At 48.3% G+C, this 25,931-nt stretch overlaps 1 protein-coding gene and 1 long non-coding RNA gene across 4 annotated transcripts in view; both read left to right on the top strand.

Annotated features, from left to right (window-relative positions):
* The first annotated feature begins 3,052 nt into the window (after nucleotides 1-3,052).
* The window catches only part of EVA1C (eva-1 homolog C), a 70,444-nt gene continuing 47,565 nt past the window's right edge, over nucleotides 3,053-25,931 (top strand). For 2 of the 3 annotated variants that reach the window (XM_058661710.1, XM_058661709.1), the window contains exon 1: nucleotides 3,053-4,165. In XM_058661710.1, coding sequence (XP_058517693.1) covers nucleotides 4,006-4,165 — 160 coding nt within the window. In that variant the 5' untranslated portion in view covers nucleotides 3,053-4,005. The remainder of the gene's footprint in view (nucleotides 4,166-25,931) is intronic. The other variant, XM_012927983.2, reaches the window with a different exon arrangement.
* On the top strand, nucleotides 5,088-5,696 carry LOC131479903 (uncharacterized). Its single transcript, XR_009245153.1, has 3 exons — nucleotides 5,088-5,255; nucleotides 5,349-5,444; nucleotides 5,528-5,696. It is a non-coding gene; the product is annotated as an uncharacterized LOC131479903 (long non-coding RNA).

Here is a 25,931-nt window from a genome sequence, read left to right as displayed (position 1 = left end):
TACCCACTATGTGCACACACATCACCTGTACCCACTATGTGCACACACATCACCTGTACCCACTATGCGCACACACATCACCTGTACCCACTATGCGCACACACATCACCTATGCCCGCAGAGTCCTCACCGCATACCCATGGTCATGCCTTACTCACTACACAGGTGAAACCACAGTCAGGAAGCACTCGAGCTCAGTTCATCCTCAATTGGATGCGTGAACCAAGAGGACAGAAAACATCGGAAAGACCAGAGTTTATATATATATATATATATTTTTAATTAATTACATTGCATTATGTGACACAGTTTTATAGGTACTGGGATTCCCCCCTCCCCTCCCCAAACCCTCCCCCCATGGCGGATTCCTCCACCTTGTTGCATTACCCCAGTTCAAGATCGGTTGAGATTCTTTCATTGTAAGGATATACCAAGCATAGAGTCCAGCATCTTATTGTCCAGATAAGTTCAACGGCTTCTTGGGGAGACCATCTCTGGTCTGAAGGTAGGGCCAGCAGAGTATCATCCCGATCAATTAAAAGCCCCAACATAACATCAGCAACGATTTATAATGTTAAGGAATTAATTGACGTAGTATTGATAACCAATATGTTAAAAGAGAAAAAAATGCAAGTTCTGAACCACATCCTGTGACTTCTTCATTGACATTTCAATTTTAGTTTATATACAACATCTTATACATCTTAAAATAGCTATAGATTACTGTTCAGCTGTCTTGTGTCTATTTTCATTATAATATTTAGCCTTTTATAGCATTGAAGCATAATTTTGCTGAACCTAGCTTTTTTGAGTAGCTCATAACTCCAACAAGACTTATGTCAACAGTTTAGGTGCAGAACAGTTTTAGGAGGGGTGTGCAGAGAAATCCTCAATACCCTAGTGAGAAGTAACTAATATTTCATGTCTTCCTCACACCTTCTAGGGTGATGGAAGATTTCTTTGCTCTCCCACCCCATTACGGAATAGCATAAGGTATTTTTTTAATTATTTATTATTTAACTTCATTAATTACGTTGTATTATGTGACACAGTTACATAGATACTTGGGTTCTCCCCGCCCCTCCCCAAACCCTCCCACCATGGTGGATTCCTCCACCTTGTTGCATAACCACAGCTCAAGTTCAGTTGAGATTCCCCCATTGCAAGCATATACCAAACATAGAGTCCAGCATCTTATTGCCCAGTCAAGTTCAACGGCTTGTTAGGTATATCCTCTCTGGTCTGAAGACAGAGCTAGCAGAGTATCATCCCAGTCAATTGAAAGCTCCAACATACCATCAGCAAAAATTTACATCATTATGGAATTAATTGACATAGTAATGAGTAACCAATATGTTAAAAATAAATGCGAGTTCCCAGCCACCTTCTGTGACCACCTCACCTATACTTCAATTTAGTTTATACACAACATATAACACTCAAAACATAACATGTTATACATAACATCATATCATCTTAAATTAAGGCAAACATGTGGTATTTAACCTTTTGTGATTGGCTCATTTCCCTTAGCATGATGGTTTCCAGTTGGGCCCCTTTGGCCACAAAGAACTACATCTTTTTTTTTAATAGCTGAGTAGTATTCCATGGAGTAAATGAGCCATAGCTTTCTTATCCAGTCTTTTGCTGATCGGCATTTTGGTTCCATGTTTTTGCAGTTACTGATTGTGCTGCTATGAACATAGGGGTGCATGTTGGTTTCTCGTGTAACAGGTGTTTTGGATATATTCCTAGGAGTGCTATTGCTGGATCATATGGTATGCAGATTTTGAGATGTTTGAGTGTTCTCCATACTGATTTCCACAGAGGCTGTGCCAACCTGCAGCCCCACCAGCAATGGAGTTGGGTTCCCTTTTCCCCGCATCCTCACCAGCAAGTGTTGTTGGTGTTTCCCTGTATGTGGGCCAATCTTACTGGCGTCAGGTGAAGACCAGAGTTTTTGGAGTAAACACTGCTTTGAGGAATGGCCCCCAGCCAGCTATGCCTCTAACTTGGGCTACTTAGAAGATAGAATCTTTATTTTAAGGTAGATTTTGAAGATTTATTTATGCGTTGTTTGAAAGTCATACATTTACTGGGCGCTGCGGCGTGGCCTAGCGGCTAAAGTCCTCGCCTTGAACGCCCCGGGATCCCATATGGGCGCCGGTTCTACCATCCAGCTCCCTGCTTGTGGCCTGGGAAAGCAGTCGAGGAGGGCCCAAAGCCTTGGGACCCTGCACCCGCATGGGAGACCTGGAACAGGTTCCTGGATCCCGCGGCGTGAGTGAATCATCGGACGGAAGATCTTCCTCTCTGTCTTTCCTCCTCTCTGTATATCTGACTTTGTAATTATATAAAAAAAAACTTAAAAAAAAAAAAAAAAGAAACACAGCAGTCAGGATTCGAACTGGCACCCATATGGGATGCCAGAATGCAGGTAGAGAATTAGCCTGCTAGTAGATTATTCTTTTAAGTGCACTGTGCCTTGAACACAAGTTCCCCAGTCTACAAACGCCCATGCTTGGCATTGGCCATATCTTGCCCAGTTAGACCGAGTGGTGATGGTGAGGGGTTCTGCCGACCCAGCCCCCCTTGGGCGGCGCTGCCATAGGAATCTCTGGGGTCTATCCCCGGTGCAGGATGCAGGGCGCGGGGCTTCCCTCCGCACTTACTCTCACCCGGCAACACTGGGGCCCACGAAGCCCGGAGGCCGCTCGAGCAACGCTCTTGGCCCCGCCCTTGGGCTTCATTATCTCCGTTTCCTAGTCAGACCCGCCGCGAACTTGGCAGGCCCTGCACCACGTTCAGGAACACTTTGTGCCCAGCGCCCGCCCACCCGCCGGGCCCTCCTCCCTCCTGCCGGAGCCGCCCAGTCCCGCCCAGCCCAGAAGGTTAGGGTCTCCCTGGGTGGTGGTGGCGGGAAGGGGTGGGGCAGGTCCCAGGTGGTCGCTCCTAGCGGGCAGCCCGGGTTCCCTTTTATAACACATTTATTCTGGGTTCCCGGGTGTGTGTGGGCGAGGGGGCGTGGGGCGACAGATCCTTCCAGGGGCTCCGCGTCCAGACGTAGGGTCACATCGAGCGCGGAATCAAAAAGGTTTAGAGAGACGCTGAGGCCCATTTTTAAAACAAAGCTCAATTATTCGCGCTTGGCGACTTGTTTACACCGCTCCAGCGTCAGCTCTCCCGGCTCTGCCGACAGAGAGTACCCAAAGGAGATGCTTTGGGATGGAGAAGAAACCAACGCAGGAGTCGTTAGACTCCTGGTGGGCCCCTGTTCTGGTTGCGTGAACTTGGGCAAAAACGATCCGGGTCTCGGGGTCGCCTGCCACCACACGGGATAAGCGCGCGGGGGCTCGGGGACTTGGCATATAGAGGGGCGGTGTGACCACAAGCCTCCAGAACTCCATCTTCCCTCGGTTCCCCGCTCCGCCCCGCCCTGGAGGCGCCCCGGATTGCACGCGCGGGCGCTGGCTCCAAAGTGCGTCACGGGCACCGGGCGCGCTCCTCCAGCGCGGCCAGGGTGAGGCTGGCACACGGCCAGAGCGGGCCGGGCCAAGGTTGGGGCCGAGGGGGGTGACGACAGGTCGTCTCCCAGGCTGCGACCCAGGCGTGGAAAGCGCTCTGGTAGCTCGGCCCTGGAGCGTTATTTTGAGCGCTCTTAGTCGGCGGTGGCGGCGGGCAGCGCGCCAGGGCCTGGCCTCGCTTAGCGGCCCGGAGTGCGAAGGTGACGCTTTCCCCGCTGGCCGCCCGCGCTTCCTCCGGTGCGGCGGGCAAGCGGAGAGGAAATCTCGGGGAAACTACGAGGATCCTTCCCGGGGCTCCTCGGCCCCGCCCCAGGTCTCCGCCTCCTCTCCTTCGCTAGGTTAGCCCGGGCTGGGCCGCGCCGCCGTCGGGGAGAGGAGATTCTGCCAGCTTCGGGGCCGGGAAGCGGCGGGAGACCACTGAGCCGCTTGCCACCCGCTCGCCCCGCCATGTGACGCCGCCCCGAGCCCCGCGCCGCGCACCATGCTCCAGCCGGGACACGCGCGCCCGCCGCCCGCGCCCCAGCCCGCTCAGCATCCCGGCTTCCGCAGGCAGGTAGAGCCGCCGGGCCAGCTCCTACGCCTCTTCTACTGTACTGTCCTGGTCTGCTCCAGGGAGATCGCCGCGCTCACCGACTTCTCCGGTAAGTGCGCGCCCCCCTAACCCTCGCCCTGGGACGCCCAGGTGAACCCTTGATGGCGGGCAACTGCCACGGCCAAGTTGAAGTAAACTTCCCAGTCTTCTTGCCCAGAGTGAGTCCTTGGCGTGTCTGAATGTGTGTGTGTGTGTGTGTGTGTGTGTGTGTGTGTGTGTGTGTGTGTGTGTTGGGGTGGGGTGGCAGAGGAGACCCCGGGCAAAGAAGGGTGTGTGATGTCAAGGCTTCTCGCCCCCCGCCCGCCCGCCTTCTACCCTCTTCACTTCCCGTCAGCACTGACCCCCTGGCCGGGACGGCGCGCAGTCGCTGGGGGGGCCCTGGATTGAGCCGCGTGCCGCGCCCAACACGCAGCTCAGTGTACGTGTTGTGGTCCCGCTGGGTTGGTCCCCCACACTGGGTGCATAGTCTGGGGCGCCGCAGCCCGCCTGCGGGCGAATCCGCCTAAGGAGAAAAGCCTACAGCACACGGACCCGAAACCCACACAGAAAGGGAGCAGAGGGAGCCGGCAGGGACCGGCATGTGATGGCTGGCGATGTAGTTGTGAGCAGCCCACGCCACAGACGGAACACCCAGAGCCAGGGGTTTGCCGCCGCGGTGGGCACTTGACAGAGAATGCCATTGTTCGTCTGCCCAACTGTCCTTTAGCAAGCATAGCCACCACCTAATCAGCCACAGGGCTTTTCTAGCCCGTGCCATGACAGGGCATCTCAGATTGTTCTGGGCTAGCAGAGGTAACTGCGCTAAAAGTTTCTGAGTTGACTGCCTATTTCAGCACCTGCTGGGATTAGCCACTGCATTCACTTTGGGTACCAACTGTCCTTGCAACTATAACTGCTCCAGCTCGCTCTCTCCCTCCCTCTCTCTCTCTCTCTCTCTCTCTCTCTCTCTCTCTCTCTCTCAGTTTCCCAGCCCAGCCCAAGCAGCAGCTCCTTCCTTCTTCCCCAGGGACTGCCAGGCTGTGCACTGGCTAGTTAACAGGGCCAAGTCTCTTGCAATATAAGATGGTAAATGGAGTCAGTCCTTGGTCCTGTTGGAGCAGTAGACTAGTACATGGGGAGGAACACTGGCCAACTCCAAGGTGAGTTGGGTTTCTGGTTCACTTAGAGAGAATGCCATTGTTCACTGAGAGCCTTGGGTCAGAGGTCCTTTGCTTTGAATATTTAATATCAAGACAGGGATCCTGCCTGCAAGACGAAGCCAAGATATGCCTACTTGGCAAGCAAACCGGGGCCCTTAAAATCCAGCATTGCAAGATCAAAACTCTGTGGTAAATATCCGGGGAGGGGGGCAATGGAGGGAGGAACACTTCTCATCTTTCAAATGCTATTGACTTATTTTTGTTTTGAATAGAACTTTCTTGGCTGCAAGGAAAGCTCTGAGTTTGCTGAGCTACTCTGTGACTCGGAAAAATCTGAGAACTGGGATCTGACAAGCCCCTGTTTTGTGTGACATCACTGGAACTGAACAAATATTGCTTTAGGCAAATGGCGATGTAACTATTATGTTGTTTTCACAAATCACAGACACAAAGCTGTAACAGTCTGCAGGCTGCCATCCAAGTTTGCGATCTATGCAACTATTCAAAGTGGACTTGAACTATCAAGCTGGGAGGCCATATCCTGAGGGAAACCATGCTAGGACAGGGGCAGGTCTAAGAAATAGGAATGGTAAACGCTGATCCCTTTTGCTTTCCCCTCACAAGCTTTGGAAAGCCGCTGAGTCGGCAGTAGGTGGTGATGGTGCTGGATCCACCCCCAGCCTGGCCCCCGTTTTCCTGATACATGCTGTTCTCCATGAAGGAAGTGGAAGACCAGGAAGACTTGGGACAATGTTAGCTGGGAGCCCTTTAGGGAGAAGGACAGAAACATCAATGTCCACCCAAACATCAGACATGCTCAAGATTTGCAACCTAAGTTTTGCTACAGTATGGGTTAGAACACATTAGGAAAAAATCTCTGGAACAAAGAAAGATCAGTCTCCCAAAACAGGCTAAATTGACTTAAAGCTTAATGATGTTTGGGGGAACCCCTTAACCATGTGATGAACGGCATAAAAGCGGGCAGTCTAAGCTCCAAAGAGGCCCATAAAGAGATAGCGGACCCTTCCCTACCGGCCTTGGTGCTGTTGCTCAGGTCTGGACAGCACTGCTTGACAAGGTAGATGCTAGTTCTCTAAATAAGGCAAACACCAAACACTGGTGACAAACTGAGCCAACCTTGGGTCTCTCTGCCTTGTGGAGGAGTGGGGGAAGCCATGGTGCATCCTTGTACAATAAACCAGCAGTACAACATCCCAGCCACTGTCTGTCCAGTATGGGGATCAGCCAGTACAGAGTTCTGAAAAGTCACTTAAGCCCTTTTCTTCTTTGCAACTCTTCTTGGAGCCTTTCTCTGGGGCTGTCAGCTGCTGTTGTGTTCCTGGCTCCTGATTTTTTTTCCCCAAAGATTCCAGCATCAGATCTCGCTCTGAATAACCTAGAGGCGGCCTCCTCCGCCCCTACATGCTTGTGACTTGTGGTTAATCACCCCCAAGCCTGCTAGGAAACAGGCCCCTGAACACCACCGCCCTCCCTCCTCTCTCCATCTCCAAGGTGTTGAGAGTTTGCCAGCGGCCAGTGGAAGGCTATCATCACTGCATTAAAAACACATCTTGGTAAAGGCAAGAGGTTCACACAAAATTACCATCTCTGATCCTTAATCCTGTACTCCAAATGTGCTTGGCTCGCATCCATTTCCCTCTCCGGGGACAGAGTTCTGTTCTTTTGACCATGTTCCCAATTTAAGCATTTGGCTCAAGATATCCAGGTTGATCACTGATTTTTTTTTTCTTACGAAAAAGGCAGCAGTAAAAGTGTAGTGTCCTTATCACCCTCTTGGTTGAGAACAAAAGCCGAGGGCTGGAGGGGAGGTGAGGGAGGGTACTCTTTGGGGATTCCCCAATTCTTGCCTTGCCTTGAAGGGTGATTCTCAACATGTCCCTGTGTTTTACTGGGTGGGTTTTCTGCTGAGAACTGGCTGGCTCTTCATTTTCTATCCCTTCCCTTTCTTTCTTAGTCTTTGCTTTATTATCTCTCAAAGAGAGTCAAAGCGAACAGCACCGTGTGTAGGAGTGGGGAGGGAGGAAGGAAGGACAGGAAAACTCCCCTGGAATTTTGGGAGACCTCCTGCCCCTTGGACACAATAGTCCCGACCATGCGTCAACCTGTTTGGTTTTGCCATGGGATGCACAGTGGGAATGCGGGAAGCAGGACAGAGAGGAGCTGCAAGAGTGAGAGCAGGGTTCGAGTCCCCTGAGGTCTCCCTCCTGGGCTCAGCGATGACTGAGCCTTCTGTGTGTGACTGTATCTGATCTCCCCCAGGAAGGACACCATCACCTTGGATTAGAGCCCCACGCTGGTGGCCTCATTTGGATTTGGTCACCTAATTTAAAATCTTTCTTTTCAGATACATCCACATTGAGTTTACAACATCAACGCTTTTAACCCAACATGTAAACTTGACTGACGTTGGTCAGGCATGTGTGTACGTGGGATGCCATCATTTCAGGGCTGCTGGATGTGGGAAGTAGATCCTGCTGGAGGGAGCATAGAGGCACAGGTGGCTTGGATGGACCAAACCTTCCAGTGCTTCCTCTTCCTCCTGACAGGCAGCAAGCGGCCCTGGTTGCACACAACGAATGACCTGGGGGAGGGAAGGCATGTTCAGGTCCCACACCACCCAGGGATTCCAGTTTCGTTTACCAGGAGAAAGCCAGGCACTGGATTCATTTGGAAAGTTACTGGATGTTTCAAATGTGTGGTAGGGCCCTGAGGTGAGAGCTGCCTCCTACCTAGCTTGTACAGTTCATATAGGCCTATGTGGCCAGCTGGGTATCCCCACGGAGACTATGGTGACATGCTCCCAGCTGGTCACCAGCTTCCAGCACTTGTGCCCATGGCATGCATGTGTGCACACGCACACACTCCTCTCTGTTTTATGCCTCAGTCACATCATCCTTGTATTCTGAGGTTATTTTTGCTTTAAAAGCACTTCATGGCTTGAAAAGCTTGCTCATAACCCAAGAGAAGCAGAGTGCAAGTATAATGCTGCATATGCACAGACAGGGACCGCATTGGAAGGCATTCTGGGAGCTCCTTCTGGCAGTAGTCTCACTTACGTATATATTTAATATTTGTTTGTTTATTTAAAGAGCAGAATTGCAGAGAGAAAAAGAGAGCTCTTCTATTTACTGGTTCACTCCCCAAATGGCTACAGTGATGGCACCCGGGCCATCTGGGTCTCCCATGTGGGTTCAGGGCCCCAGGCACTTTGGCCATACTCCATTAGTTTCTTAGGTACTTTAGCAAGGAGCTGGAGGGAAAGTGAAAAAGTCAGGACTCGAACTGGTATCTGTATGGGATGCCATTAGCACAGGCAATGGCTTAATCCTCTGCGTCCCAATACAGGTACCACCTTTCTTGTAGGCGAGTGGTCAGCCCCAGAGAGAGACCACTCACTCCACCAAGGCAGGATAGAGGCAGCCTGCAACCCAGGGGTCAGGCCACATGGGACGTCTTGGCCTCTAAGGGTACTGAGCTAGGAAAGCAGGTCAAAAAAAAAAATGCTGCAATTTGCGTCACCTGGGTAGATAGGGTCACATGTCACTGAGTGAGGGGGTCATTAGGTGATTTAGTCACTATGGGAAGATTACAGTGTGCACTCACAGGAGCATGGCTGGTGTGGGTGAGGCCTTCTGTGTGGCTTGTCCATGCAACCAAGAGATTCAGTGAGCAGGAGAGCATGAGCTGCTGCCACTGTAACATGCATGCTGTCCTCCAAAAACTTCTAAGTAAGAGTTCATTCCAAAATGATAATCAATAGGTAATGCAATAAATACACAACCCAGTGCCTTATTAGTGTTACTATGTATTACATAATATGTGTATTTTTATGTACTGGCAATGTAGTGCCTATCACACCAGAATCAGCACAAACACATTAAAAATGGTTTGCACTGGGATGTTGCGGTGTCTTCTATGTCACTAGGCAATAAGGATGTCTCAGCTCCACTGTAATCTTGCAGTCCATCTACACATGACTGTGGTAGGTGGAAGGAACACAGCTGTTTCTGGTGCCCACTGAGGAGTCTGACCTCTTCCCATCCATCCTCTGTATCTTTCTTCATGATTATCCCAAAGCAGGTACACTCATGTGGCATCCAGAGGGATGTAACTTGATGTTAAGGGACAAGCATTGAGCCTAGTGGTTAAGATATCCATGACCCACAGTAGAGTGCCTGGTTTCAATTCCCAGCTCCTGCTCCTGGCTCCAGCTTCCTGCTTATGCAGACCCTGGGAGGCTATAGTCATAGTTCCAGTGATGAGGTCTCTGACACTCACGTGACACCCTGGGTTGGGCCCTGGACTTCCAGTTTTAGTCTGGCCCGACCTTGGCCACTGAAGGAATGTAAAGGAGTGAATCTGTACATCTCTCCGTTCTCTCTGTCTCTCAAATAAATGAATAAACAAACGGACTTAGGTTTTGCTTAGAATGAACACAAGTTGACACTAGAATAGCACATAATTTATAAGTAATTGTGTGTATGTTAGAGATATATTCTCAAAATGTTTTTACTGATGAAGTTCATATGCGTAAAAATTGGAGATCACTGGGCCTGGTGACCTAGTGGCTAAAGTGCTCGCCTTGAATGTGCCGGGATCCCATATGGGCACCGGTTCTAATCTCAGCAACCCTGCTTCCCATCCAGCTCCCTGCCTAGGAAAGCAGTCAAGGATGGCCCAAAGCCTTTGGACTCTGCACCCACGTGGGAGACCTGAAAGAGGTTTCAGGCTTCAGATCAGCGTAGCTCCAGCCATTGCGGCTGCTTGGGGAGTGAATCATCAGGCAGAAGATGTTCCTCTCTGTCTCTCCTCCCCTCTGTATATTTGACTTTGCAATAAAAATAAATAAATATTTTAAAAAATGTTGGAGATGACATCTTCATAGCCACTCAGCAGCTCAGTGCTTACAACTTTCTTTCTTTTTTCTTCCTTTCTTTCTTTCTTTCTTTTTTTCTTTCTTTCTTTCTTTCTTTCTTTCTCTCTTTCTCTTTTCTTTCCTTTCCTCCTTCATTCCTTCCTTTTAAAAAAAAGATTTAGTTATTTATTAGAAATTTATTTGTTTTTATTGGAAGTCAGATTTACAGAGAGAAGGAGAGATAGAAGGATTTTCCGTCTAATGGTTCACTCCTCAAGAGGCCTCAACAACTGGAGCTGAGCCGGGCTGAGCCCATCTAAAGCCAGGAACCAGGAGCTTCTTCTGGGTCTCCCATGTGGACACAGGGTCCAAGACTTTGGGCTGTCCTTTACTGCTTTCCCAGACCACAAACAGGGAGCTGGATGGGAAGTGGAGCAGCCAGGATACAAACCAGCACCCATATGGGATCCCAGTACATGCAAGGTGAGAACTTTAGCCACTAGGCTACTGCACCAGGTTCCAAGGCCATTTTTCTAACACTAAAGTATAAAAGAAATATGTTATGAATAGTTTAGTATTACTTATGTATTGTTTATTTCTTGACCTGCAATAGTCAACTCTTTTGCATTTCTTACAGGTATTATTAATTTCATATCATGCTACATATAGCATTCTCCAGCTATCAAGAACTAATTGTAGAATAGATTCGGTAACATATTTTTGGAAATATGGTGGGACTGATGCTCTGAAGTTATTACTCCCAAGAAAACATCTAGAACTAATAAATAAATACAAACATCCACTGAATGTGTCTGTGATTGAATATAAGGGATATTCTGGAAATAAAGCAGGGAGCAGAGAACCAGAAGGTTTAGCTGGTGCTGACCCTGTGGCTACTCTGGGGTTTGATGGTCTTGACAAACAGAATCTAACAGGTGTATAAGAACAGGAGTTGGAAGTACAGAGGTGGAAGCAAGGTGAAAGCAAGGTGGAAGAAAAAAAAAGATGAATGAGGAATAAATCAGTCTTTTTGTAAAGAATGACAATCATCTCAACCTGGGTTAAGACTGGAGAAAAAAATAATTTCCTAGAGCTGGTGCTGTGGCTCTGTGGGTTAAGCTGCTGCTTACGATCACAAGAGCCTATATCAAAGTACTGACTTGAGTTCCTTTTGCTCTGATTCCAACACAACTTCCTGCTAATATGCCTGGGGAAGTAGCAGAATGTGGCCAACATTCTAGGATCCCTACCACTCTTGTGGGATACCTGGAGGAATTTCCTGGCTCTTGGCTTTGGACTGGCCCTGGCTGTTGCAATCATTTGGGGAATAATCAGCAGAGAGAGGATCTCTCTCTTGCTATCCCCTTCTGATCATCTATCTTTCTAATAACTAAATCTTTAAAATAATATTTTCCCTTTTTTATCCTTCTTTAATATTTTCCTTTTAAAATGTGTAACCAGGAGCCTGACTGGATTTTGAATTCATACTACCTTTGCTGGGAATCCTAAGATAAGAAACTAAGAGTTATCTCAGGTATGGCAAAGACAAACACATGGATATTTCTGTAGAGAAATGACACACAGGGCTCTCAAGATTCCGATAGGATAAATCCTGCTATTTATAAACACAGAATTCTAAATTACATTGTGGAGCAGTGGTCAGCAGCAACCACTGAGTTCTTGTGACATAAAATACAGAATCTGTGGAAAAGGGACTGAAAGGAAATAGAGAAAAAAGAAACAAATATATCGATAGCTATGGCAAACTGTATGCATTGGGATTAGAAGCTTCAAAAATAGGTTAAAAAGTAGATTAGATTCAGCTGAAGAGAGAAGCAGTGAGCTGGAAAGTTAAACAGGAGGGAAAGTATCCAGAACTGAGCAGAAAGAGTAAAGACATGGAAACAAGGGAAGAAAACTCATAATGCATAAAGGATAGATTCCAGAAAGATAAGCCAGGTAAAGCAATAGGTAGCATTCAACGTAATGGGAGTCTAGAACTAACTTTCAGTAATTAAGATTCAGATTCAAAACTTCTCAAGCAAAATAAATACTATCAATCTATGCCTATGTGTAGCCTATTGAAACTGAAAAACACAAAGATAAAATTACACTGTTTTTATTATTTTATTTCATTGAGAAGGATTTATTTAATGGAGGATTTTATTTAATTGAGAAGGATGTATCCCATGTGCGCCACTGATTAGGGTGGGGAGGGTCAAGTATAGAGGAAGATGGGTGGAACACATGTTTTCAATTTTTCTCTTTTTCTTCTATAACTGCAGAGGGAAGGAGAAGGAAAGGACCATTCCTTGCTGCCAAATTACATCAGTGCCCTGGGGATGGGGGACGGTCATTTGATGTCATCTTAGAGACTTCAATGTGGGGAAGAATATTCTGAGGCTATTACTTGAAGAATTTTGACAATTCTGAGACAGGGTTGGTTTAATTGCTCCAGAGTTCAGAAAATCTTTCCAAGGTCTATTGGCTGACCAAGTCCACCTTAATGCACCCACAGAGCCAGACATTTGCTGTAAAGCTTGGCCAGGAGAGTTGTTTAACCTGTTTTGCTTTCCATCTTCCAATGAGGCACTCAACATCTTTTTGTGACCTAGATAAGCTGGTCATTATGTCCCTTGTGTGCATCTGGGCATGCTGTCCACTGCATGAGTATCAGCAACTGAGGACCAGTCCTGATACAGGTACTCCAAAGTCAGATGATATATCCTGTGATTTCCGCTGTGGCCAGGGTTTAAGACCTAACTCCTTTGTGTGTAAGCTGTTACAGAGACTGTTTTAGTCCATCAGCCTATGTACATACAGGTGAATGTAATTGCCTGGTCAGTTCCATCCCCATAGCCATTTCCCACACAAACTGGTGGGTGCTGTGGCCTAACCTAATGCAGCCTACCACAAACCCAGCCCTTACACACCAGCAGGAACTACAGGCTAGTCAGGGTGACTTCCAATAACCCCCACCAGGTCTACCCTCAGCCTGGTTTCTGCATATGCTGGCATGTTCATCAATCTAGTCTGGCCCTTCCCACATCCCAGCCAACTCTTTTTTTTTATTCCCAATATTTTTTTTTATTGTATATTTGTTGACAATCCTTACATAGTTAATTACGGTAAACAACAACAACAACAAAAAGGTTCAGGGGGTATAGGGAAGTGGGTAATAGTATTATGTCCATATTGTTTCCATCATGTATCTGAGGTAAAGGGGGATATTGATGGAGAAGCCCCACCCAGTTTCCTACCCACTCCAAGTCCCAGATGTGGGGCATGCTCTGAGATCCTTGCTCAAATGGTTTTAATAGTTCTCCAGTTATGAATCGCTGCCAGTTTCACTCGATGAGGTCGTCCACTGATTGACACAGCCCATCATAGAGTTTTCATTTGCCTAGTATTTCGCTGTCAACATATAGCTGAGGTGGTTGATTGACTTGCTCTGTCCTCTGTCTTTTCTTGGCTAGGGTTCTGAGTCCAGCAGTTCAGTTGGGGAGATCCCCAAAGAAACTTTGAGGTATTCCCAGACCAGATTCTTGTATGTTCTGGCAAGCACAGGGCCCGGCACAGTCCATCACCCCGATCAGCTGGTGGTTTCAATTGCTGGGTTGGTTCTGTTTTCAGTCCTGACTTGCACTGGAACCAATGGGTGTTGCAGTCCAGTCTGGTTCTGCCCGGCACATACTCGGCGCTTGCATCAAGCAGTGAGAGCTGCAGCCTAGTTGGGGCGACCCACAATAATCCCCACCAGGCCCGCCCCCTACCCTGGTTTGCCAGTAGCAGACTAGTCCAGTCTGTCCCACATCCTATTTGGCTCTTGTACTTGTCAGTGGGTATTAAAGCTTAGTTCCATCTAACCAACTCAACTATCCAGCCCTCATGGATGTTGCTGAGTGCCTCTCTGTCTAGCCACCCCAACCCCCGACCTAGTTTTCATGCCCTCCCGCACGAGTAGTGACCCAAGAGTGGGGAGCCCACTATTTCCCTCCCAGGTCTCTCTCAGTCCCGGTTTATGCACTCTTCGGGTGGTTCTGATTTGACTTGACAGAACTAGCCCCCAGTGCCAGTTGATGCTGTGGCTAAACCCAAACATCCCTCACCCACTCTAATTTATGCTTGCACCGGCAGGAATAATCTGCCTAGCCTGGCTTTTCCCTGATCTAGTCCACGTGCAGCGCACAGGTGTTGCAGCCTTGCTTAGTCTGGTCTGTCCCCATCCCAGCCCAAGCTCTCCGGTGGGAGTAGCTGTCCGGCGAGGGGACCAGCCCCTTAATCCCCCTGCCAGCTCTGTCCCTCCCTTCCTGGATCTCATGTGTGCTGGTTGGGTGCTGCAGTCAAATCCAGTACAGGCAACCTCACCCTAGCGTTCCATAGTGTGCACTGGTTTTGTCGTGACCAGTCCCGGCTCGACCCACACTCTGTTCTGGTGTTTGGATTTACCAGTGTATGACATGAACTGATTCAGCCTGGTCTGCCCCTGACCCATGCCAAATGTATGCCAGTGGGAAACTTTCCATGGCCTATTCTGGGCTGTTTCCTATCATGCTTCTTGTGCTTACCTGCAGGGACTGTGTCCTGCCAGAGGAGTTGCCCAGGCTCCTCCATCAGAACCTCTCCCAATGCCAGATTTTGCACATACCAGGGGGTCCTTGAGCCAGCCCTACTCAGTTCACCTCATGTCCCAGCAGGAACACTCCAGCCAACTCTTGTACATACCCATGAGTGTGGTGGCTTAGCTTAGCCGGACCCTACCCCAGACCCAGCACACACTTATACCCATGGGTATTGTTACCTTATCTAGCCTAGCCTTCTTCCAGATCTAGCTCTCATGTTCACCAGCAGGAGCTGCAGCCTAGAGAGGAGTTCCCATAGTTCTCCTACCAGGCCCACTCCCAGCCTCAGATTTTGCTCTTGCCAGGGAGTATAGTGGTTCAGCCTGACATGACTGGCACCTAGTCCTGGTACTTACCAGTGGACACTGCAGGGAAGCCCAGCTGACCCACTTTTATTTGGGCTCTTGCATGTGCTAGCAAATGTGGTGGCCTAGCCTAGCCCAGCCCTCCCCCAAACCCAGCTCACATGTGGGCCAACTGGTATTACAGCATTGTCCAACTCAGTTTGCCCCCAGTCCCAGCCCTCATGTGAACTGACCGGTGTTGTGGTCCAACCCAGCCCAGTCTGTACCCCATCCTGGCTCTCACACCTACCAGTGGGTTCTGCCAACTGGCACCTGGATCCAAGCCACATATATGTTGATGGGTACTATGGCCTAGCCTGGCCTGGGCTTACCTCAGTCTCGCCTCTCATGCTCACCAACAGGAGCTGTGGTCAAACAGAAAAGTTCCATAAATTCCTCTATCAGATCAGCTCCCAGCCCCAGATCTCACATCCTCCATTGGATGCTCAACCCAGCCAGACATGGCCTATCTCAAATCCTGCCATTCACTGGTGGGTACTGTGGCCTTGCCCGACTGGCCCACATTAATCCAGCTATAGCCACACCTTAGCTGGCTTACCCCTAGACTGACCTCTCGTGTGGAAAATCCACACATGTTGAAAAGAAAACTATTCTTTTGGCATATATATGCTGGTATAGTTAACACAAATTTGGCATTAGTCAGGCCCAGATTGCCTACCTGCTATTGGCTGCTCTTCTATAATGTAACACTTGCCTAGCTACAAGGCAATCTAGACACTTGCCTACAGTGGCAATTTTTTTTAAAGATTTATTTATTTTTATTACAAAGTCAGATATGTAGAGAGGAGGAGAGACAGAGAGGAAGATCTTCTGTCCGATGATTCACTCCCCAAGTGAGCGCAACAGCCGGTGCTTCGTTGATCTGAAGCCAGGAACCTGGAACCTGTTCCAGGTCTCCCATGCAGGTGCAGGGTCCCAAAGCTTTGGGCCGTCTACTGCTTTCCGAGGCCACAAGTAGGGAGCTGGATGGGAAGTGGAGCTGCCGGGATTAGAACCGGTGCCCATATGGGATCCTGGCACGTTCAAGGCGAGGACTTTAACCACTAGGCCACGCCGCCGGGCCCCTAAATGGCAATTATTTTTTAAGATTTGTTTACTTATTTTGAAGGCAAAGAGCAACATTGAGAGAAAGAGAGACAGAGGAGAGAGACTTTCCCACCCATGGTTCAGATCTCAAATGGCCACAGCAGTCAGGTCTGGACCAAGTCAAAGCAAGCCTCTGGTCCTCCACGTGGCTGACAGGGGCCCAGGAACTTGGGTCATCTTTATCTGGCTTCCCAGGTGTGTTAGCAGAGAGTTAGGTCAGGAATTGATTAGCCAGGAATTAAAGAAGCTTAACTTACTATGCTACAACAATGGAACCAAAGTAACTGTCTTCAAGTAAATCAGAGAGCACAGGCATTTAATCCTTAAAGATTTTCTAATCATTATAGTAGGAGCTAATGATTTTTAGTTTCTTGGGAAAAGAAAAACAACCATCAAATCAGAACTAAATAACCAGTTAATGTATTATTTTTTAAAAGATTGATTTTATTTACTTGAAAGCCAGAGTGACTGAGAGAGGAGAGAAAGAGCAAGAAAAGATCTTCTCTCTGAGTTCACTCGCCTGAATACTCGGGCGAGGCATTCTGAGGCCAGGAGCCAGGAATCCGATCTGGTTCTTGGACCACCACGCTGGCTTTCCAGGCATATTTGCAAGGAACTGGAGGCAAAGTTTCTTATAATTTCTGAACCTATTTTTAAGCATGAGTATGAAGTGAGTACAAATTTATTACCAATAAATCTTTATTGAAAAAAAAGCTAATGGGTATATTTGATGAAGAATACTGAGTTTAGAATGAATGTTTGAGAAAGAAGAGTAAAAAAAAAAAAAGAAAGAAAGAAGAGTAAGAAGTGGTGAGCAAAGAAATGATGTAACTATTATTATTGTTATTATTTTATTGCAAAGTCAGATATAGAATGAGGAAGAGAGACAGAGAGGAACATCTTCCATTCGATGATTCACTCCCCAAGTGGCCGCAATGGCCGGTGCTGCACCAATCCGAACCAGGATCCAGAAACTTCCTCCAGGTGTCCCATGTGGGTGCAGGATCCCAAAGCTTTGGGCCGTCCTCAACTGCTTTCCCAGGCCACAAGCAGGGAGCTGGATGGGAAGTGGAGCTGCCGGGATTAGAACCGGCGCCCATATGGGATCCCGGTGTGTTTAAGGTGAGGACTCTAGCCGCTAGGCCACGCCGCCGGGCCCCAGAAATGATGTAACTTCTAACGCACTTGACTCCCATTTTTCTTCTATATTCCTAATTAGTGTCACCTAAGAGAGATATTTTAAGATATTTTGTTTCCTTAAAAATGTATGTATTTATTGGACTTGGCACAGTAGCTTAGTGACTAAATCCCCCTCACCTTGCATATGCTGGGATCCCATGTGGGAGACCCGAAAAAAGCTCCTGGCTTCTGGCTTTCGATTGGCTCAGCTCCAGCCGTTGAGGCCACTTGGGCAGTGAACCAGCAGATATAAGATTTTTTTCACTGTTTTTCCTTCTTTCTGTGTATCTACCTTATCAAAGAAAACATTAATAAACAAATAAATAAATATTTGTTTAAAAGAAATTATGAGAGGGAGACAGAGAATCTGTGAGTTCTCTCCCCAGATGTCTTGCAAAAGCTAAAGTTCGGCCAGGCTGAAGCCGGGAGCCCAGGGTTCCATCCAGGTCTCCCACAAAGGTGGCAGGAACCCAAGTACTTGAGCCATCAGCCTTCGAGGTGCATGAGCAGGAAGGCTGGCGGGAGAAGGGAACTAGCCCTTGAACTCGGGCACTCCTGCAACAGAAGTGCCTGCACTCACATGCTGTCCCTTGGTCAGCTACAGTGGTGTGTGTGTTCTACAGGAAGGAGTGGGAAAGCATTCAGATGCCAGATGCTGAGCTGGTGGGTGTGTAGATAACATGAATAATAATGGAGGAGAATGGGGCATAAGCAGTGAGTGTGGTTTCCTAAAACAACAGCCAAGCCACAGCACCAGGACCCTCAGCACGAGGAGTGTGCCCACAGACCTGCAGAGAACTCCCGCTCACACGCTGCTGTTCCATTTCCAAATGCACATCTCTGAAGCATCCGTTCTCTGACACTTTCTTTGCTCGCTCGGGCCCTTGAACTTGAACTTCTCTTGCATTAACCAGTTAGAGAGCCAAGTGCTTTCAGCCAAGCTTTTCATGCACAGTCAGCCAGGCAACACAAACTCAGAACTCAGGGCTTTGGGTCCGAGGGTGCATGTTTGTGAACTGTCTGATTTCAAGTCTCCCTGGGATGTCCCATGAATACAAATTGCCTCATTTTGGGGGCTTGGAAGAGCAAGCAGGAAACCTAAGATTGATCTCCAAAACAAATCTTTAATGCGGATGAGTATAATAGAGTGTAATCCCGTTTCAAGTCTGTCAGCATTCCTTTGATGATTACAAATGAGTTTCTTTCCTCTGCTTTGGGGTGGAGGGGGGGAATCATCTGGATAAAATAACCCTTTTTTGTCTGCGAGGACCCTGGCCACGCATCCCAGCGATGCTGTCAGAGTTGTGTTCCAGGGTCCGGGAACAGCGTACTCTATCGAATCATCACCTTTCTTTTCTCCCTGCTTGGAGGATTTTTCACTCTTTTCATGTCCAGCGGCTTCTGAGACGCTCAGGCTTAGAAATCATAAATTACTGTACCGTCCCGAGTAGCAGGAGTGAGCCAGGTCGCGGAGCCCTCTTCGCTCACCGCCTGTCGGGTGAAAGGGAGACAGGGTGATCTTATCTCCAAGGCCAATTTGTAGCCGCTTTTGAGGTCTGGCCTTTAAGGAATGCACATGAGCACTGGTTCCTTTCTCTTATTTAACACACACACACACACACACACAGCCCAAGTTCAGCCCCCATGGCTCTTTTCTCCCGATTAGCTATGAAATTCAGGGATAGTCATTTTTTTTTTTCTTAAAGATTTTATTATTATTGGAAAGCCGGATATACAGAGAGGAGAGACAGAGAGGAAGATCTTCCATCCGATGTTTCACTCCCCAAGTGAGCCGCAACGGGCCGGTACGCGCCAATCCTAAGCCGGGAGCCAGGAACCTCTTCCGGGTCTCCCACACGGGTGCAGGGTCCCAAGGCTTTGGGCCGTCCTCTCCTGCTATCCCAGGCCACAAGCAGGGCGCTGGATGGGAAGTGGAGCTGCCGGGATTAGAACCGGTGCCCATATGGGATCCCGGGACTTTCAAGGCGAGGACTTTAGCCGCTAGGCCACGCCGCCGGGCCCAGGGATAGTCATTTTTAAGCACATTTATCCTCTGGGGCCCGAAGGGAGAAACTCCTTCTAAGCTAAGTGTGGGGCAATGTTTGGTGGATGGACAGACTGGAGATGGACAGCTCAGTGCCATCCACACTGTCAGATTGAAAAGCGAGCTAGTTAGCTGATGGGTGCTGATGAGGCAAGTCCCAGAGTACAGAATGACATATCCTGTCATCTTGCCGGTTCTGTTTTCTAGTGCTGGGGTTCAAGTGCAAAGGGCACTGCTGTCTTCTTTGACGTTGGGTGTTCCCAGGATTAGTTGCAAAAAGCACAATGGTTCCCTAAAGCCACAAACAGGTGTGTGGAAGCCCAGGCTTTCCCCTCCTCTGGGCTTTGGTGCTCAGCGTTGGCTATTTATTCAAGGCAGGTTATTCGGGTTTGGCAACTTTCATCACCCCCCTACCCCTACCTCCCAAATGCCTCCTGGGTGTTGGGGTCACTAGCTTTATCTTTACCCCAGAGGTCAGTCAAAACAGGTGATCCTCAACTCAGGACAGTTTTGTTCCTGGAGAACGTTCGGCAATGTCCAGAGGGAGTTTACCTGCTATGGCTGCTGGAGATGCAGCTACTGGAATCCAGGCTGGGAGCCAGTCTGCTTGCCAGTATCTGACAGTGCCTAGAGCCAGCCCACACCTCCAATGCTCATGCTGTGACTCCAGGCCCAAAGGCCTTGTGTTATTATTATTATTGTTTTTAACATAGATTTGAGTCTGGAGACTCATGTTGCAGCTCAGTGGCTCCGGTCCTTCAACCCACTTCCTTTCTACAGCCAGACGGGGCTGTCAGTCTCTTAAAGCCAATGGCAGGGAGATGCAGCCAGCCTGGTGCTCTCCGTATCCCCTCACCCCTGCCTGCAGTGGACTCATTCTTCCTTGCCTCTTAAGGAACTCACCTCTGTCTTCGGCCCCTGTGCCCTCCTGACTTCCAGCTAGACCATTTGCCAACAGGAACGTCAAAGTTGAACACCCCACTGGAGAGGTGTCCAGACTTGAAGTCAGTTGCTCCCTTGTGCCGCAAGGGAATCTTCACAACACATCCCCATTATTTCAACATCACAGCGAAACCAGCGCCCGGGGGCAGGGGAGTGTGGTCTAAGCTCTTAAAAGGGAAAGGGCAATGTGGTGAAGACTTTATTACCCACAACTTCACCACCTTCCTGCCCTCCTGCCTTCCCACTTTCCCGCCTTCCTGCCTTCCCACTCTTACTCTTCCTAGCCCTCTGTCCAGCAGCCCACCCTCCTCTCTCCCTCACATTCTGGTACACACACACACACGAGTGTGGCTTCTGCATGATCATGCATTCCCTTCTCTGGGTCATGTAGAGCACACCGATTAAGACATTCACACGCTCATGAGGCTGGGCACGTGGTAGGGCACAGAAGTCTTCTCCTATGGACTGTCCTGTCCAGGTCACAGTACCCCTGGAAGAACAGCCACTGCTGTGCCCTGCTCCATCAGCCCTCCCCACCCCACTTTGAGACAAGTTGTAATTCTGCTTCATGCAAGTTTTTTTTCTCTCCTGCCAAACACAGAGAAAAATTGAGATTGTTTCCAAGACAGCAGGCGGGGGCACCAGCGGGAACGGCTGTGCAGTATTTGTACAGTTCTGTGACTCAGTCCATCTGAATTTCCAAGTATTTTAAGGGCTTTGTCCAAAAAAAAAAAAAAGTCTATTGTGTGGCTCTTGGCACTGAGTAAAATAGCAGGCCTGTCAGGACGCTGCTGCAGATTTAATTTTCAAGTGGGTGATGGAAGAATGCTGTCCAACAGGAGGGCGCTCCTCACTCCTTTCCCCCTTCCTGCCCTTTGCCCCACTGCAGAACCGCACCTTGCAGCGTCAGCTCATGTGCAGAAACCCAAGCGTCTTTGCCCTTGGCTCCTAAAACGTGTAGTAAAGAGATGCCATGTTCCAAAGTAAAGATTGCAACGCCTTTTTCAGTGAATGGCGCTTCCTGCCCTGAGAGGAAGAGGCACATCTGATTGTGTGTATAAATATCTGCCGCGTAATATACGTGGGTGCTTCAGACATTGTGAAAGATGGAATTCAAAGAAGTTTATTTGGGTGGAAAGCTTTCTGAAATCTGTGCCTGTGAGGGCTTTGTGGGAAAGCTGTATAATGAAAACACTTCACAGGTTTAAAAAGAGAGAAGCATTTCAACCCAGATAAACATAATGTTTACTTTTGATTTCCACAACATTTCTGCAGCACCCTTGTCTATAAAAATCTACAGCAATCTTCATGATCTGTGCCGGCTCCCAGACCTCCACAGATGACAAAATTCAGTTATTCAAACCCCTTTTGTAAAAAATGAAATATTTACATAGAACATACCAATGTTCTCCTTATGTTTTAAATGATCTGCAGATGACTTACAACACTGAATACGTTGTAAATTGTATGGAAACAGTTTATGGAGCCAGCACAGTGGTGTAGCAGGTTAAGCCGCTGCTGGTGACACCAGCATCCCGTACAAGTGCCAGTCCAAGTCCTGGCTGCTCTGCTTACAATCCGGCTTCCTGCCAAATGCTTGGGAGAGTAGCAAATGATGGCTCAGACGCTTGGCTCCCTGGCCACCCACGTGGGAATCCTCCTGGAGTTCTAGGCTCTTGAATTTAGACTAGCCCAGCCCTAGCCATCGATGTCTGTCTCTACCTCTCTCCCTCTGTTATTCTGCCTTTCAAATCAATTGATAAATCTTTAAAAAAAAGAGAGAGAAGAAATAAAACTAGTTGCTATACTCTATTGTATAGGGAATAATAATAGGGAACAAAAAACTGCAAACAGGCGTTTTCACAAACAAGTTTGTCCTGCTGGCTCTAAAAAAAAAAGATTTATTTGTTTTACTCGAAAGTCAGAGTTATAGGGAGAGAAGGAGACCTGGACAGAGAGAGACTGATCTTGCATCCACTGGTTTACCCCCCTCCAATGGCTACAATCACCAGAGCTGGGTCTATCCAAATGCAGGAACTTCTTCCAGGTCCCCCACATGAGTGCAGGGGCCCAGCCATCCTCCACTGCTGTTTTTTCAGGCCATTAGCAGGAAGCTGGATCAGAGGTGGAATATCTGGGACTTGAGCTGGCACCCATGTGGAATGTAAGTGCCAACAGTTGAGGATTAGTCCGCTATACCACTGCACCTGCCTCTTGTTGGTTTTTTTATAAAACCTATACCAGAAGTAAGTACTGAATGCATGACCTAATGATAAGGTCTGTACGTGTTAAGATCAGGCGCACACACACACACACACACACACACACACACACAAACATGCTTCAAAGTTTCCCATCCCCACTTGATTGGGGATTTTTCTTAGTACAACCCTAGGGTTAGCATGGATCTTCCCAAATGCCATACGCACTCAGTCCTTCCTTCTGGGTTTAGATCTTACCCAAAGTAAGCAGGGGAGACTTATTTATGAAGATGTCATTCTGTAGTGTTCCCCGGGACACTACGTTACGAACAGTGACTACTCTTATTGCATTTATATTTGATGGAGTGTGCCTGTTTTGCCCTCATGCCTTCTCTTGTTAATAGTGATTATTGCCTATTGTTTTTTAAAGAACCTATGCCTGATCTTCAACCACTAGGTCTTTGGTTCCTTGGGAGAGATGAGCTCCGGGCGAGGAAGTTTTCTCACAGTGTTGACAGCCTGTGTCTTACAGGTGACTTCACCCACAAACTTGTCACTTCTGTCCTGTATCCAGTGTCACCCTTCTCAGCAAAGCAGCCTTTCTTTCCTTCTCCCTGGCTTCCAGAAAGTTCCTTAAACCCCTGGAGAATCACTGAATGTCAAGGTTTTTGGTTTTTTGTCTTGTTTTCCTAATGAAAAATCAATGTTAAGACCCCACACATAGCATAGATTGCCCTGGGCTGGGGGTCAGAATAAAACCAGATGGTGGACAAAGTCAGGAAAAAGGACATGGATAGAGGCACCAGGCTTTCCACTGCCTAGGGCGTGAATAAAAGGGGATGTCTTACTTGGAATCTTGTGGAACCTTCTAGAATATAACTCTATTGCCAAAGTGATGCAAGTCTTGGTGTGTACCACTTATTTTTATCACCCGCATGGTCTCTTCTGTGGGGAGGTAAATTGTTAAGTAGTTTTTGCAGTTTGATGTGTTAATTGAAAGCCTGACTTTAAAGGATGTCAAGTGTTTGTGATCCAGTCTCACAGACTGGGTTAACCTTGCAGCCTCTTGAATGTTAGGTGGTGAATTAGTATAATTATCATTATTATCATGATTATTATTCAAGCAAGCAGTGAGAGATGAGCCTTGGCTGACAACATCTGCATTTCAGAAGATTGTGGGGAAGAGAGTATTTACTGGAATTCAGACAAGTCAGAACCCAGGGGGAATTCTTACTGTGGCGTATTTGGGCCCAGAGCTGATTTTATTGCATACCAAGCCCTTCCTGAACTGTTTAATAAATTCTCTGGACTGTTAATAAACTATCACTGAGGAATTATTGGAACGGTCTGTCCGTAGAAGCAATGTAATTCACCTACCAGGGTGCTTTGAAGCATTCATGGGAAAATACAAATCCCAGGTTTCTATCATAGAGAAGAGAGAGGAGTGCTAGGGGTCGCCCAAACCATGGCAGGTTCCATCAGCAACCCCAGAGCTCAGTCAGTCGCATGCTTGTCTGTCCTCCTTCCCAGCCCAACCATCCTGAGGCGTGAGAGTGTCAGGCTGTCACCCAATATGGACTTTCCTCATCAGAGTGGGGAGTCCCCCAAGAATATTTAATGAGACTGAGAGGCAGTTCTTGCCTGACCTCCTTCTCTCAACAGAAAAGAACCAGTTTTGGGTCTGGTGTGATGGCTCAAATGGTCAGTCTTCCCCTTGCAAGTGCCAGGATTGCTTATGGGCGTCAGTTCATGTCCCCGCTGCTCCACATCTCATCCAGGTCCCTGTTTGTGGCCTGGGAAAGCAGCAGAGGATGGCCCAAGTCAATGGGACCCTGTACCCACATGGGGACACCCAGAAGAAGCTCCTGGCTCCTGGCTTTGAATTGGCCCGGCTCTGGCTGTTGCAGCTATTGGGGCATAAACCAGCAGATAGAAGATCTTTCTCTCTGTCTCTCTTTCTGTAATCTGCCTTTCCAATAAAAATAAATCAGTCTAAAGGAAAAAAAGAGCCAGTCCTGGTACAGTATTCATCTTGCACAGAGTAGGACCACGATCTGACCCACAGCTGTGCTCCAAGTTACACTCAGGATCTACCCCCCGTTCCTCACCCCCAAAACAGCAGATGTCCAGGGGCCAGAGTCTCTCTCTTCACCTGACAGACCCCAGGGCCATTCCAGGTACTCAGCAGCCTTCAGAGTTCATCCTGGGCAAATGTGTTTCCAGCATCCGGATGCTTGGAGTTTCATGCCCGATTTCCTCTGAATCCCTGGGTTGGACCCAGGGCACTGATGTATAGAGCAAAGAAAGACCCCAGTATATACATTATTTTCAGATATTTTTTCTTTTGTTGTCATCTTCTTCTTTTAAAGATTTATTTACTTTTTGAAAGTCAGTGTTAGAGACAAAGAAGAAACAGAATCTTCTGTTCCCTGGCTCACTCCCAAGATAGTTGCAATACTCAAAGCTAAGCCAGAAACCAGGAGCTGCTTCTGGGTCCCCCATGTGGGTGCAGGAGCCCAAACACTTGAATCATCAGCTGCTGTTTTTCTCAGGCCATTAGCAGGGTTCTGGGTCAGAACTGAAGTAGCTGGGATTCAAACCAACACCGGTATGGGATGCAAGGTCTCAGATGGCAACTTGACCCACTAAGACACAGCATCAACCCCCTCGCATCTCCTTTTAACCTGGAACTGTCCCTTAGTATTTATGTTTCATGATAATGGCATGTTGGAGAACTCAGGATGAACAGTGTGCAGCGTGACCGTCATGTGTCGTCTGATGTTTCTACCTGCGTGCCCTCTGGTGCTCCAGGGGCAGGGCTGTCAGAGCATGGCTGGCATGTTCTTCTCTGTACCTTCCTGCAGGAAGAACACCAGGCTGCTCCATCCCATTACCCAGAAGGGAATGTCGACCCTGTGGTCAAGGTGAGACATGGACCTCTGAGGTTGCAAAAGCCATCGTCAGCTATACTTGCTCAGATTGATTCATCATCATGCTCAGCCATCCATTCAACGAACCTGGAAGGATAAGCAACTGCTGTGGCAGAAGAGGAGAGGAACCTGGAGCTTGGCGAGGGAGAGCAGGTGCTCCTGGTGTTGGGACAAAGTCATGGGAGAGCATTTCATTCCGGAAAGGGGCTCTGGTTAGGGTGCAAAGCACAAGCAAGCAAGACCCTGTATCCCATGGCTGGGCTGAGGCCCCCACCCCTGCCTGCAGGTCTCTCATTGCTCCCAAAACTGCCCTGTCATCTGAAACAGCACGGGACACGTGTCTGGCACCAAGCTGAAGGCTAGGCTTGGGACTGCCATACTTGGCCTTGGATTGCCTGGGTTTCAGTCCCAGCCCTGTTCCCAATGCCAGC

Source organism: Ochotona princeps, chromosome 3 (assembly GCF_030435755.1).
Source record: "Ochotona princeps isolate mOchPri1 chromosome 3, mOchPri1.hap1, whole genome shotgun sequence".
Taxonomy (NCBI): domain Eukaryota; kingdom Metazoa; phylum Chordata; class Mammalia; order Lagomorpha; family Ochotonidae; genus Ochotona; species Ochotona princeps.
Note: the sequence above shows the minus strand (reverse complement) of the source record. Positions and strands in the feature narration are given on the sequence as shown.